Source organism: Epinephelus moara, chromosome 7 (genome assembly GCF_006386435.1).
Source record: "Epinephelus moara isolate mb chromosome 7, YSFRI_EMoa_1.0, whole genome shotgun sequence".
In the NCBI taxonomy this organism is placed as follows: domain Eukaryota; kingdom Metazoa; phylum Chordata; class Actinopteri; order Perciformes; family Serranidae; genus Epinephelus; species Epinephelus moara.
Window position 1 is genome coordinate 30,303,650 of NC_065512.1, and position 15,349 is coordinate 30,318,998.

General features: G+C 41.9%; 1 protein-coding gene across 3 annotated transcripts in view; it reads left to right on the forward strand.

Annotated features, from left to right (window-relative positions):
* The window catches only part of LOC126392819 (neuropilin-2-like), a 117,622-nt gene that overhangs the window by 41,722 nt on the left and 60,551 nt on the right, over positions 1–15,349 (forward strand). For all 3 annotated transcript variants that reach the window (XM_050048476.1, XM_050048479.1, XM_050048478.1), the window contains exons 4-7: positions 1,354–1,581; positions 4,971–5,126; positions 5,228–5,397; positions 11,766–11,921. In XM_050048476.1, the coding sequence (XP_049904433.1) occupies positions 1,354–1,581; positions 4,971–5,126; positions 5,228–5,397; positions 11,766–11,921 (710 nt within the window). The remainder of the gene's footprint in view (positions 1–1,353; positions 1,582–4,970; positions 5,127–5,227; positions 5,398–11,765; positions 11,922–15,349) is intronic.

A 15,349-nucleotide genomic window follows, 5' to 3' on the forward strand; every position in this document is an offset into this window, starting at 1 on the left:
ACTGGAGAGAAATGGGTTACAATAAGAGGCTTAGACAGTATGTGTGTGTGTGTGTGTGTGGGGGGGGGGGGGTGTTTGGTCATACATGGCTGGGTGGACTGGAATAATGGTCCAGTTGGTGCGACCACATCCCACTCCATAACGTGTGTGTGTGTCTGTGAGTATTAATAGAGAGGGTATTACAGTCATTCAGAAATGAAGAGCCCCAGATTACTCCCAGATCACCATGTGCATGTGTGTGTGTGTGTGTGTGTGTACGTATGATGATATCTAAAGCTTCTCATAACTGTTAGACCACCCAACCATGATACTATCAACAGATGCTACATTCATCTTTCTCACTCTTATTTTTCTGTTTACATCTTTTTCCCTTACATATCTTCATTTTTTCTCTTTATTTCTCCCTCTTCACTCAGTTTTATTTCCCACTGGTTTTCCTCTTCTCTTTCTCTGTTATTATTTGTTTCCTTTTGTCTCACTTGAATTCCTCAATCTCTTTGTTAATACTCACAGAGCAATGGGGTTTTGGGGTTGAGGTTGCCCCTGCATTTTTCCCAAGAGCTGATAGTCACACAACATCTTGCCCAAGTGCACTTTAAACACACAAGCAGATGCATTTTTCCTGTAATGGACACATGAACTTGGGCTTTCTGGCACTCAGTCCTCTTAAGTGTTGCTCTCTCACTCATTCTTTGCTGTATCTCTGTCTTTACAGGCGACACAGTGTAAAAAGGTTACTGTTTTACTACTTTAAAAGCCTGCTGGTTAAAATGTATGTTACATTTTTTTCTGGAGCTGGTGCACCTGAATCAGCTTCAAATCATTTAATCTAATTCCCTACATGGCCATTTTGAGGTTACATCACTCTTGGGTAGGATTTCTACCCACAAGAGTCACATCTACATAAAACTACCATTACCTCAGCACACAAGTTAAGACTTCTGCAGACCTAAATGTGCTCTAAATACCAGATATTCATCTTCTATATGTTTTCCAACAATCACATTAACTGCATAATATACATAATGTGGAGTCTGAGTTAATTTCACATAACCAGACTTCTATTTGGTCAATAAAGATGAGATAGCTGTAGTGGGAGTTATGAAACTGTGAGACAGGTATTCAGTTTGTAAGCAAACAGCACCTCTGAGTGTCAGCCCAGAATAATATCATTAGTCTGAGGTAATCACACGGAGTCCATGCCCTTTTCTAAATATATTTTGTGCTAACATGTTTCATTTTTCAGATAAAGTCACGTCTAATGAGTTACACCCACCTCAAACTGCTATAAACATATGTTTTCTATCTAATATACATCTTAATATAAATGTTGTGTCTGTGTCTTCATTCCAGGTTCAGACTGTTCTCGTAACTTCACCAGTCCCTCGGGTCTCATTGAGTCCCCAGGCTTCCCTGACAAATACCCCCACAACCTGGAGTGCTCCTTCATCATCATTGTCCCACCCAGCATGGACGTGACCCTCACCTTCCTCACCTTTGACTTGGAGAACGACCCCCTGCCAGGTGGAGATGGAGACTGCAAGTACGACTGGCTGGAAGTGTGGGACGGGCTCCCAGGAGGTGAGACATTGATCAATTGGATGTGTTTAAGATTCGTGATGATCATCTGTTAACAGCAGTGATGTTGTTTTTGCTGATGATGATCTTGATGGAGATGTTCAACGATAATTCAACCATTTCACGAGTCAATACACAGAGCAAAGTTAAAATGGTGCGAATTCTGCCCTGCCTACATCATTATTGACTGAGGTGGAGTAGCAACTATTTTAGTAGATATGCGTTGGTAGATGAAAGCTAAGCTTACAGGCAGGATGTTGGCTCCTGCTGTGGAGAAACAACACAACGTTTCAAGGGGAAAATAAAATAGGAGTTGCTGAGAGGAGGGAGAAAAGAGGGGAGGTGAGAGGAGGAACGTTAGAGGGTTAGGATATTTCTGGTCTAGCTGCTAGAAGGACTGTAAGAGTTTAGAAGGACGAATCTAAGGCATGAAGACCTTGGATCTAGTTTCAAGAGATGGAAGAGGTAGAGAGAGAAAGAAGAGCAGAGGAAGGGCAGGGAAAGGTCATCCACTGCTGGGAAGACTTGAACAAAGGAAGGAGAAGTTGAGATGAATAAATAAAGGCCAGAAGACCTCTGGTCTGCCTTCAAGAGGAGAATGGGAGAAAAGAGAAATAGGAGGATTTGAAGGGAGTTCAGAAAGTGGGAATGGAAGAGGAAGAAAGAGTCGTGTTGGAAAATAAATCTTTTCTGTAGTATTTTATACTGCTCTATTTTAGTTTGTATTTTTTGTGTAATACTTCTTAGTTCTATGCCACAGTTTTTAGTTTTACAAATTAAAAAATTTGGATGGGGACATTCTTAATTGCTTAAATCCAAAATCTTGTAAGGTAATTAGAAATTACCCAGCAAAGACTGAACAGCATCAGTAGCAAAGGAGAGCAAACACTGGTGCTCTTGTTCTTATGAATAACTTTGCTGTAAATATGAATTTAGCCTGAGGAGGGATGAAAAGTCAGAGAGATGGTAGACAGAAAAGAGGGCAGTTAAAACGAGAACAGGAAAAAAGCCACAACATCTTTACGCCTTCTTTTCAGGGAATTAGATAGAAGGCAAGAGAGGTTAGGCAAAGTTGAAAGTAAAAGAGAAATGAAGATGACCAGAAGGGCAAGAAGTGAGGGATGAAAGAAAAAGAGAAGATAAAAGGCCTCTGCTCTGAGTGATGGACAGAGACGACAAGAGGGATAGCAGGATGAGAGGACAGGAAGCAAAGTGAACTGAAGTGGGAGGAGGTTGAAAGGGAAGGGGATACACGGGATGAGATTCAGAGGTGAAGGACTTGTTGAAGTGCAGAGTCCTAAACAGGAAGACAGGACAAGAAAAAAAGACAAACCAGGAAAGGGAATGACCATGTTTGTTTCATGTAAGATTAAAATGTGTCAAAGGAAGGGAAGAGAGGTTGAAAAAGGAAGCACCGGCTTAAAAATCTATGCATTCATCTATTTATTCAAAGGAAAGAGAGAAGAGAAACAGATGATAAACAGCCAGAGAGGTCAGGTCTTAACATGATTGGAGCGAGTGTAAGAATTTGCTGAAGTACAATGAGAGAAAACTGGAATTTGACGTGTCAGTAACCCTCATACAATGGTTCGACATGACATTACATACTTAACTTAAAGTTACGTACTTGACATAAAGTTAGATAGTCTATATCAGGTTTAGGCAAGTAAAGTAACATATTGGTTAAGACAGGCAAAGGTATCTTAGTTAGGTTTAGGCGAATAAAACAACTAAGGTTAGGTTAAGGCAAGTTAAGTTAAGTAGGTTAGGCTGAGGCAAGTGAAGTTATGTATATTACGTTTAGGCAAAAGGAGTTACGTAAGTTAGGCTGAGACAAGTAAAGTTACGTAGGGTAGGTTGAGGCAAGTAAATTATGTCGATTGGATTTAGGCAAATAAGGTTTCGTAAGTTAGGTTGAGGCAAGTAAAGTAAGGTAGGGTTGGTTGAGGCAAGTACAGTTATGTAGGTTAGGTTGAGGCACTGTTTAAAACACTGGTCACCTGGGGCAAAGTCCCGTGTTGTTTAACCCATCCACCACCCCAACCTGCCTCTTTACAGGGACTTTCTGTCTTTATACTACTTGTAAATACTCTACTTCTAAATAGTATTCTTAATGCTATTAGTTTTGTCAGGGCATAGGCTAGGTGATCACAGCCTTCCAGATCATGGAAGGTAGCATTACTTGTTGTAGGTCAACATACAAATAGCCTGGACATGTTGGGTATGTTTGTGTTTTGTGACAGAGGGAACTCAACTGCTTGCTCATTCCCATCCATTCATAAAGCGAGGTAATTCATGCACATACCACATTATGATGCCATTAAGGGGAGGGCAATGTGTGTGTGTTACCACATACTGTATCTGTTTGCCGGGGTCAGGCAAAGGACAAATGTGCCTTCTGTCAAGTTTATGCGCTGCTGAAATTAAATTCATAAACACAGTGGGAGAAAGAGAAATGAGACCATTTTTGCCTGTAAGCTAGAAATATTAAATATTAAATCCTCAAGAAAAAAATTTCAATTTGTTGGACCAGAATTTTATGCAAACACGGGTCATTTATTTATAGAAATCATCTCGGTTGATCAGAGATTCTCTCTCTTCTTTTCGACTGTCTTCTCTTTTCTTTTTTCCCTTTTCCCCCTCACCACCATCAAGAAAAGAGTTATTACCGTTATTTGCTCAAGAGCCCTATTTCAAATATCCACCCATTCCAAAAGGAAGGGAAAAAAATCAATAGCACTGATCGATTGGTGGCTATTTTCTTCCTCTTCCTCCTCCACAAGCCTCCTGGTGTGTGTACAGTATCTGTGTGTGTAAGAGAGAAGTCAGGGAGTAGCAGGATGAATCTACTATCTGTGCTCCCACCCCTTTACACACACACTCACACACACACCAGCACACTTGAGGGCTCTAAATCACACTCATCTGTTTGTGTTGACATACACAAGTTGTGGTATTAGAGAAGAGGACAGTAGAGGAATCACTTAGATCCTTGGATTTACACACACACACACACACATATATATAGCATATATATAATACACATTGTAAAAGCATGTCCAGTCCAGAGATAGAGTTGATAGATGAGGGGAAGAGAGGCGATGACATGAGAGGGTGGAGTGATGAGATGTCAGTGGAGGAGGGAGTGATGGAGATAATGGAAGAAAGGAAAAAACAATGCAAGTAGCAGGATAGAGACAAACAAACATGAGGATTAAGGGGATTGATAAAGGAATGGAAAATTAATCAATCATCTTGACACCTGGATGAGTGAGATCCTGGTAACATCTTGTGTAACCAGCACAGTCACACAAATACCCCAGCAAACGATGACATATAGAAGAATTTCAGCAGACTGATGGCTAATCCAATACTTCTTGTCTGATCAACAGTGGGCCCTCTGATTGGTCGATACTGTGGGACCAGGGTGCCTCCTGAGATCCAGTCCTCTACTGGGATTCTCTCTCTGTCCTTCCACACTGACATGGCTGTGGCTAAAGATGGCTTCTCCGCTCGATACAACATGACGCACAAGGAAGTCATTGAGAGTAAGTTTGATTTAGTACTGCATCTTCTTATTTTTAAATGAAATCAATGATAAAATATGGGTGTTAATCTCTTCCTTTCCTTCTCCTGCCCCCCCTTGTAGCTTTCCACTGCAGTAATGCATTTGGTATGGAGTCAGGAAAGATCACAGACGACCAGATCTCAGCCTCGTCGAGCTTTTATGATGACCACTGGCTGCCACGACAGGCCCGACTCAATTACCATCACAACGGATGGACGCCCAACGAAGACAGCAACAGGGAGTACATACAGGTACGAGTTGTCAAGAAACCTGGAGCTGTGGTGCAAACAAAGAAGAATTTAGGGATTCCCCAAACTTACATTTAAAATGACTCTATCCACAGATGGTCTTTTGGATTTATTTGGTGAGGGTGCCATAGTCACATCAAGGCTTTATAGCTATGAATCACTGATACTTACAGTTGCTCACAAATGCGTCATGGCTTCACAAATCCTAAACTAAAACTAACAAACAGATGTTCATGTAAAAAGTTTAACTGATGTTTTCATCTTTGTTAAACGTGAACTCTCACCTAGTGCTCAGTAGGTGACGTAAACCCATCTACTGGAAATCGTGTTTCCATACAACTAATTTGCAACAGTAATACATTTTAAAGGAATGCTTCGCCCTCAAAATGACCATTTATATATCAATCACTCCCCCTGTGTTACTATGAATTAGTGCAGAGAACTTTAGTTTTCTTACATGCCTCCATCGTGAATTAAGAATTCAGAAACTGAGATTTAGTATTTGATGAACTGGAGGAAATGGGGGGCACTTTTAACAACATACTTTATCAAAACATCTTTTATAAACTCTCATACAATTCTCACAGTGTAATCCAAGTCTTATTTATCCAGTCATATGCTCAGTACTTCCCAAACACCTGCCTTTTTACCAAAACCTTACTATTTAAAACACCTCTGCATAAACAGTCTCACGCAGGGACAATTAGCGCATCGGGGCAAATGCCTGTGTTTGAAATGCACAAGCAAAGGTCAAGTGCATGCACTGTGTTAGAGAAAATGCATATGTTTGAGAGGATAGGAGGATCAAGAATGTTCTTTTTTGTATTTCTTGTTCACTGAGGAAGCATGTGAGAAATGTAAAGGTTTTTTTTTCACCAATTCAACATAACACGGGTTGAGAAATTGATGTACAAAGAACATTTTGTGGGTGAAGTATTCCTCTAAGGGGATATAGTGCCGACTGGATTACATTTTCTATTGACAAAAAAGGAAATGTTGTTAATTAATGCCTCCGGCAAGTCAGAAAAATGTTCATACTGACAGTATTAGTGGAAAACTATTGAGTAGTATGTAAAAAAAGACCATTTCTAGGAGACAAGGTTGGGTACTATGGTGCAACATCAAAAGTAGATTGTTAAAGATTTGGTGGGTTTCTTCTTTTTCATCAGGATGTGGCACAGATCCTGATCCTGAAATACAGAATCTTATTCTTGAAAAAGTTTACTCTACCTAGTGTAAAAACAGATTGCACTCCTATTTTAATAGCATCTTTTTTTCTCGCGTCGACATGTCACACATAATAACTCCGCCACGGCTATATTTGTGTCAGCGTACGTGTGTGTGCAGGAGAGAGAGCGAGAGAGCGAGAGAGCGAGAGAGCGAGAGAGCGAGCGAGAGAGAGCGAGTGGGAGGTGTGGTGATATCAAGGTTTAGCAGCTAGATGCCTGGGTAAGGCATTGTTTCCCGTATTTTATCACAGTGCCAACTTCCTGCCATCCCTGTGCCAAGCGTGAGTTATGAGGCTGTCTGGGTGAGAGGGGAAAGGGAGTGTGAGGTTCACTCACCCCTCCGACAGAAATGAATTCAAACCAGCCTGCGAGACGCTCTTCACTGAGTCACCTTCTGTAAACAACAGATTATCTTGTTGGGTGTCACCTTCCTGTAGCCTTGCAAAGACTACACACAGGTTTGCTTTACTCATTGTCTGGAAGCTTTTTTTGAAACAGGCATAATCTCAGGCATGATTTCCCTTCATTAAGATATCAGTTTGAGTCCTCCCTATGCCCAGTGCCACATGCAGTCATCTCTCTAAAAGCAAGTTTCGAGAGCCAGAAACTCTCATCATCGCCTGAATTGTTTCTCATAGTTTGCCAACTGGTACGGCTGCCAGCTGCATGAGTCTCAGTTTTCCTGACTAAAATCTTGCAGCACAATCACACCACAGCAAAAAAGCTTGTGAGAGTTAGGCTTGCTCTGTGCAGCAGCATATTCCATCCTCCCCAAACCCTGTGATTAGACAACCCAAGATGTGCTGCTTCTAAGAAATGATCAAAAAACCATTCCGTTAACAGTAACAGGGCCAGCGAGGGATCAGTGTTTTGCTCAAAGAGACAAGAACCAGGCGAGCACTCCGTCTGTTAATTTTTAGGAACAATGACACAATTGCAGATAGCCACAGACAGATGTGGAATAGAGAAGCAGTAGTTCTGATTGTCAGAGCTCCACTGAGAGCTCCAAAGTCTGGGCCAGCAAACACAGGAAGGGACTGTGGCCAACAGGCAGCGTGAGGCCAAGGACCCATCAGTCTCTCACTTCCTTCCTGTTTCACCTCAGCTGCAGCTGACAGCTCACTCTCTCCGGTGCATCTCTCAAAATTAGCTGACATTAAAGAATTTGCTCGACAAGGATGACTTAAAAGAATCTCCATATTTTTTTTCATGTACTTCTTTTTTGTCCCCTGACAGTCAGACTGTACATATAATCTCCCTGTTTCATGAAAAGACCTGTGATTTAGATTTTATTGTTCTTGACATCAGATCTTTGCAAAAAAAAATTGGCTGGAAAAGGAACCTTCTACTCCTCGAACGTTGTCTTTCTGTCTCTCTCTGCTCACCGGTGTTGTGGTGGGGTCGCTGCGTTCCACAGAGGCTCTCAGCTGTTCACTTGCGTTAGCACCTAGCTGAGAGCAAGGCCCCTGCATCTGTGTGTGTACATAGGTGTGTGCGTGTGTGTGCGCACGCAACCTCCTGGCTTGACAAGCAGCTGTCATAAATGCCAACATGCCTCTCCTTCTTGCATCTCACACCCCATGGTCTCTTATAACTGAGTGTGTGCGCGTGTGTTCATGCATGTCTATGTGAGTGTGTGTTTGTTGATTTGTGTGCCCATGCAGCTCAGGCATGTGCGCTTCGCTATGTTGGCTCAAGGGCCACGTGTGTGGTTTAAATCTCTCTCTAGGGCACTTTCTCTGATTTAGCTACGCTGTTGTTCTATTCTATTCTATTCTATTCTGTTCTATAGCTTCTTTGCATATGACACCATACTGATTAGTACGCTGTCCAGATGAAGGGCGGGCAACTGGAGGCAAAGACTACCGTCACTGCACAAATGCTTACAATATGCGCTTTTAATGGCTGTTCCAATTGATCAAATTAGGAAAAAACAAAGGCCATTTTATGTCCTGGAAACAGTAGGACATGTAGGGGAAAATCTCACTGAAAAACAGCAGCAGCTGTGGATCAAAAACCCCAGTCTTTATTCAAGAGTAGCGGAGTCAACTAATTTTGAACATTAATGTTGAAGCATTGTGGTAAACGTGCCTTGAGTTGGATACAGTTACAACGTGCTGTGACAACTTCTCCATGTTTTTAGCCACACCCTGGATTTTTGGAGTTACGTGAGACCTTTGGAAACGGTTGACCAAGTAGAAAATAGCAGCTAAAGTTAACTAATGTTACCTAGTCACATTAGCCTGACAGTGATGCATCCATATACAGAGTTAAGATATAAAAGTTAAAAAGGACCTTACCACATTTACTCAGCCGGCCAAAAACAAGATGGCAGTCGTTTCAGTTGTGTACCCAACCGCACACAAAATAGTTATAGTCCACTAGACTCTTGTATGCTGTCATCAGCTCGCCGTGTAACATTAGTAAAAGTAGGAGGTCTGGACGATGAGGTCATTTTTAACGACAGTTGTGTCCACACCAGGAAAACCGTTCAAACTGTGTGAAAAAATGACTTTTCTTCGTTTTGCATGGATCATATCCAACATGAGTTTCAATTTTCTGATTATATCTGCTGCCTGCAGGTTTGTCTAAACCTTTTATGTAGTCACTTTGCTCAAGATCCAATTCATGCAGTATATGGATGTATCACTTCCTGCCCTCCATAGTCATGTGATTACAAACAAGCTCTTCTCGTCTCGTCTCGTCTCGTCTCGTCTCGTCTCGTCTCTTCTCTTCTCTTCTCTTTTCTTTTCTTTTCTTTTCTTTTCTTTTCTTTTCTTCTCTTCTCTTCTATTCTACTCTATTCTACTCTGTTCTATTCCATTCTGGTCTGGTACAGTGAGGTGTGGTGCAGACTGATGATGTGAGTTCTGGTGGCTCCGTTATTCTAACAACTCTGTGATTGATGAGAACCTTCCAGAGGAAGGCTCACTTAGCATTTCTCTCTCTTTCTCTCTTATTCCCTTACTCCTTACCCCTCCTCATCTCATCCGTTACTCTCCTCAGTTTCGGACTATCGATTAGTTGTCTTGGTGGATCTCTGTCTGGCCGTAAGCGTGCAGGCCTCTGTGTGTGTGTGTGTGTGTGTGTCTGTGTGTATGTGTGTGTGTGTGTGTGTGTGTGTGTGTGTTGGAAGTAATCTAAAACACCTGTCTCTCTGACAGATAACAAACGCAGCATTTTACCTCCCCCGGTGTTTTGTACTATACCCCAGTGGGACGCACAGCACACTCTCCCTCTCACACACACACACCACAAGTTCTGATTAATCTACAGGTTTGGACAGCTCCAATGGAGGAGAATAAATGTTATAACCTACAGTAGAACCTTTCTCATCTCTTGCTCTTCATTTGTCTGCAGCCTTTCTTTGTCTCAAATCCTTATTTTTTTTAAAGTAGAGGCGTAGACCTCCAGTCACTGTCCCAACGAAGCAGAGAACATAATTCATGAAAAGTGAAGGCTTAAAAATGTGAAATACTTGTGTTAAACAATTGCAGCTGGGCTTTGTTTCTGGTAAGGAAATGTCACTACTTTAACCTCTCACAAAATCATGTTAGAGCCCAGATAAAAGTGCAAATATGTAATAAGAATATATCTGTTAAAATATACCAAACAATATAATATCTTCTTCTTTATATCATTTACAAATTGAGAGGTTCTATGAAAATATCTTTTTGTGACTTTTGATTGTGATTTAGAGAGCAACTTTGTTCTGCTACTCATTTTGGAACAAAAGAAATGCGTATCTACTTGAGGGACCTTGAAATGAAGGAGTTTGAAGACTGCATTCAGCACACAATGCTGTCCATGTATAATGCAACACAGCTAGCAGCATGCCAGACACGTAGCGTAGCATCCACAATCAGGATGGGGAGGTGATTATGGCTATTGTATGGGAGGAAATTAAAATGAGCCCCCGGTCATTACTATCGATCTGCCAGGAGAGAGGCACAGGGAGCAGAGAGAGAGAGAAAGAGAGAAAGAGGGCAAGAGATGAGAAGGAGAGGGAAGTAGAGCAGTGAAGGTGAGAGATAGATGCTGATAAGTTTGGGTGTATATCTGTGTGTTTATGTCTACCAAGTTAATGTTGTGAGAGCTTCAGCATGAGGGCAGTTTGTCAGGTGTATGACTTCATTTGTGGGCTAAAATAAGAATTACATTCACATCAGGAAAGGTTAGGGAATTTGGTCTGGATTTCAGTAGTGTTGCCACTGGGTAACCAAATTCCCAGAATAAATGTTGGCATTGTTTGTTTCATGCAAACAAGGATATGTTATATTTGTACATTTCATATGTTGAAACTTTGTGTTTCTTTGCAATTCAATCTTCAATTTTATGTTGTGACAAATCTGTGGTTGCTGTGAGATTAGGGTTAGGCTTAAAACATTTTTGTTGCTACAACCACAGCTCAAAATGTCCCTACATCTCGTCGAAAATACTTAATTTTGTTGCCACAAACTAGGCTGGAAATGTCCTGACGTCTTGGTAAAAAAAACAACTTGGTTTTGTCATCAAAAACACAGCTGGAAATGTCCCAACATCTTGTTAAAGAATACCCAGTTTACTTGTTACGAATGTGGATGGAAAAATACCCAGTTTTTTCATCACAAATATGGCTGGAAATGTCATGTCCTGTTCAAAAAAATGCCCGGTTTTGTTGCCACAAACAGAGCTGGAAATGTTCCAATGTCTCGTTAAAAAAATATCTGGTTTGTTATCACAAATATGAATGAAAATGTCCTGACATTTCATTAAAAACATACCCAATTTTGTTCCCATAAATACGGCTTGTTGTTTGTTGGCCTGGAACCATGGTCTGCTTCTTGGCAGCTGTCTTGCCTAGGTTTCATGCCATCCACCACCCTCCCTCAGCTCATATACATGTAATCTGAACTACATTACTTGAGAAATGTTAATATGATACTTATGAAATGTACAAATGTAACATATCCGTTTTGGAGACAATGCCAACATTTTATTCTGGTGACTGGGCTGCACTGGATCACTTTGTGTTTCAACATTTCATGGATCACATTCTCCTTCAGAAATCAGCTGATTGATCAGTTCTCAGCTTGAATCTCTCTCTCTTAAATTTTTTGCTATGGTCTTTGATTAAACTTCCTCTTTTCTTTCTGCCAACAGGTGGACCTCCACACTTTGAAGGTGCTCACAGGCATCGCCACCCAGGGCGCCATTTCAAAGGAAACTCAAAAAACTTACCATGTCACCACCTTCAAGCTGGAGGTCAGCACCAATGGAGAGGACTGGATGGTCTACAGGCATGGCAAGAACCATAAGGTAGGCTGAGACTGAGGCACAAATACACACACAGCACATGCGCTAAGACATATATTCCTGCCATGATATGAATCCCAACATAGTCAAGGCAAGCCAGAAAGTCTGGATGCTCTTAGGTGACACGCATGCCTGGACATGCACATGGAAGAGGCAGGGAAAAATATGAGACGGAATATATGCAGCTAGAATTGACCACAAGCCCAACGTTCAACCGGTGTCTGCAATTACAACCATTCCACCACCGCTCAGTTGGCTTCATTTAAGGGTTTACGACCAAGCCAGAATCAGCACACGTCTCCCAGCTCCAAGTGATACCTTACATCATTGAATGCGTGCTACACTTACAGTAGACTGCGCAGTCTGCTTTTTACATCCCATCTGGTTTCTGTTACTCACTGGTCAGAGTTCTGCCTAATGTCGACCTGGTTGGACAGGTTTCTGAGCTGTTCCTCTCAGTGGTGTTAAAGCATGATGAATCATCAGTGAGTGTGCTGCAGTCTGGGGGTGCCGGGTAGAAACGAAGCAGACTGTACCCAGGGCCTTTAAAATGGTTGCAACTGCAATTAAAGTAGAGGAGCGTTCCAGTGGTTAGGGCTGTTTTTTCCATCACGGCCGTTCTCCCACCGCTATAGTGGTCACATGTGTTTGTCCTGCGGTCTAACACCACGTCTAGCTTTGTGCTATAAAACCTTTTTTCTTCATGAACGCTAATGCATGCACACACACTCACAGTTGCATACATACATTGCAAATGCTTCTTTTGCTTTGAGAAGGAAACAGGAGATGCAGTCTAACCATCTGGGGTTCCTCTGCGGACTAAAGATCCCATAAGGCTTATAGCTGTAGCTCACTCCCAGAGAAATGATTGATGGATAAAACACAGGGAGTTGTAGAGAAAGGTAGTCAGGGAGAAAATAAATAAAGTGAGGGATGATAGAAGAATGAGGACAAGGAGGTGAGTGTAAAGCAGTTTTTTAATCAGGTTCATGGCCTTTAAGGTTAGTCAGCAGCTAAGTTGAATCAAAAAACAATATCTTTGGGAATTTAATTGGTGCAAGTAAATCCACCTTTTTTAACTATCAGGAAATTGCCCAACCATATAATCAATCATTTTAATCAAATAACAATATTCTGCTGACACCAGGCTATCAAACAGTGGCAATCCAATAGGCAAAGGGGATTAATGATGATGTTGTGAGGTTGGTTGTTGGTGTCACCACCCATAATCCCCTTGATTCCCCCGTAACCCTGGAAAGCTGCTCCAGAGCTAAATGCCGACAGAGACACAGAGGGGTGCGTGTGTGCATGTGCATATGAATGCGTGGCTTTGAGGAGGAGGAGGGTTTTGGAATACATCAGCAGCAGCTTCTGGTAGAATATCTCTTTACAACACACACAGACAAAAACACACACATGCACAACCTCAAACCGACTGGTAACAGTCTGTTGAGCCCCCCATGGTGAGACAGTCTGTGCCGTAATCTGATGGTTCAGCTCAGGGTTGTCGGTCGTTGATCCACTACTGTATATCATAGTCTCATCTGTACGTTATGGATATTAATCAGATACATGGATATTTTGTCATCCTGATTGTTCATACTGTCATTTTACTTTGTTGGTCTTTTCTGTGCACACATCTATTGCATGTCTGTTAGAAGGGGGGTCGCTCTTTTGTTGCTCCTTCTGAGGTGTCTTCGATTTTTCCCCCATTAAACTGTTTTTTTGGGAGAGTGATTCCTGATCCAAATGGAGACTCTAAAGGCCCAGACACACCACACTGACATCAAAGAACTAGTGGTGTTGAAGGCTGCCTGTTGCGTTGGCTTGTCGCCTGTGTCTTGGCCAAAAAGTTGCACTTGAACACACCACAAAGACTAAAGCCAATGGCCAACTAGCACGTACTTTCTGTGCCTGCATGAGAGGAAATAACTCTCCATACCAGCAGGCAGTGGTAGCCTGTATTCATCATTCAAAGAGGAGAAGCCGCAAGACGGACAGGACAGATTGAAGACACTGGTTAGCTAGTAAGCACATTACCAACACAACCTGATGTTGACAGAACAAAGGATATTTACCATGCACAAGCAAACAGTAACACAATTACGAACTATTACTACAAAGTAGCTCAATGGCTAGAATCATATCAAATTTGTTTAAATGTCACTCCCTCTTGTCTTTAGCTGCTCATTTGCTTTCCTTACTTCTATTTCTCTTCTTGTGCATGGAGCTGAACTGCCAATCAGAGGGATTTCACTCACCAATGGACTCTGCTGGCTCAAACACCGATTCAGCATGTTGAATGACAGGCAACAAAGTCCGACTAGTGCCAATGGTGTGAGACGCACTCAAAAATTAGGGTGACAAATGCTCACCAACAGGCCAACATTGACTGACGGCCTACCTTTGGCTTGCAGTTTCAGTGACTTTAAGGACTGAGGGTGTCGTATGATTTACAGACTGTAAAGCCCCTTGAGTCAAATTTGTGATTTCTGATATTGGACGACACAAAAATAAAACTTTAATATACTGTTATACACACTTACAATTTGGTATTCATGTCATGGTGATTCCTCTGTCCTGAGAGGGAGAGATGAAGGAGGAAGCAGAGTAAAGGTGAAGCAGAGAGAGCTGAAAAAGACGAAGGGAGCGATGGTAATTTATCCGATGATGAAACTATGGTGTCAGCATCTTGGAGCCTATAATGTCCTTTCTCAGCTGACATGCCCCAGGCGGCCAATCAGCAATGGCCTCGCCATCCCAACTCCAACTCCAACTTTTGGGGTGTAAAGTGAGAGTGTCTTTTATGTTAGAAAGACATATAAATAACTCAACAGCAGTGGCCAAGAAGATCTCTTGGCAGAGTGTTTTATAGCTTGGGTGTGTAAAGTGCTGCGTCTGCATTCACAGGATAATCCAAGGAAATAGTTTTCATAATTGAGAGCAGATCCTAGATCATTTCATACAGGGATCAGTTGTAAGCATGTAATATGTCTTTTTCTAAACTTAAAGCCACATAGAATGATTTATTCATTTTTTTGTTTCAAGATCAAGTAGCTTTTCTACCAATCTGAGGGATATATAGAAGTGTCCCATCTCCTTTTAACTTGTTGAACCTGCTCTGAACCTTTCATTTATCCATCCATCTCTTCCCTGACATTTTCATTCACTCACCCCTTCACGAGTTCTCTCAAAATCTCTCTGTCATCCATCAAATCCTCCCTGCTTGTCCACACACTTGCTCTCCTCACATCTTCATTCACCTCATCCTTCCACTCCTGCACTCTTTTCCATCCCTCCTCTTTGCTCTCCCTCGACACTCCATCATTTGGGCTCCCTCTTCCTCCATATGTTTCTGAGAAAGTCATCATGAGATAGACAGGCAAGTTTATGCTGCTTGAACAAATGACTTTTTGTGCTTGGCTACAGCT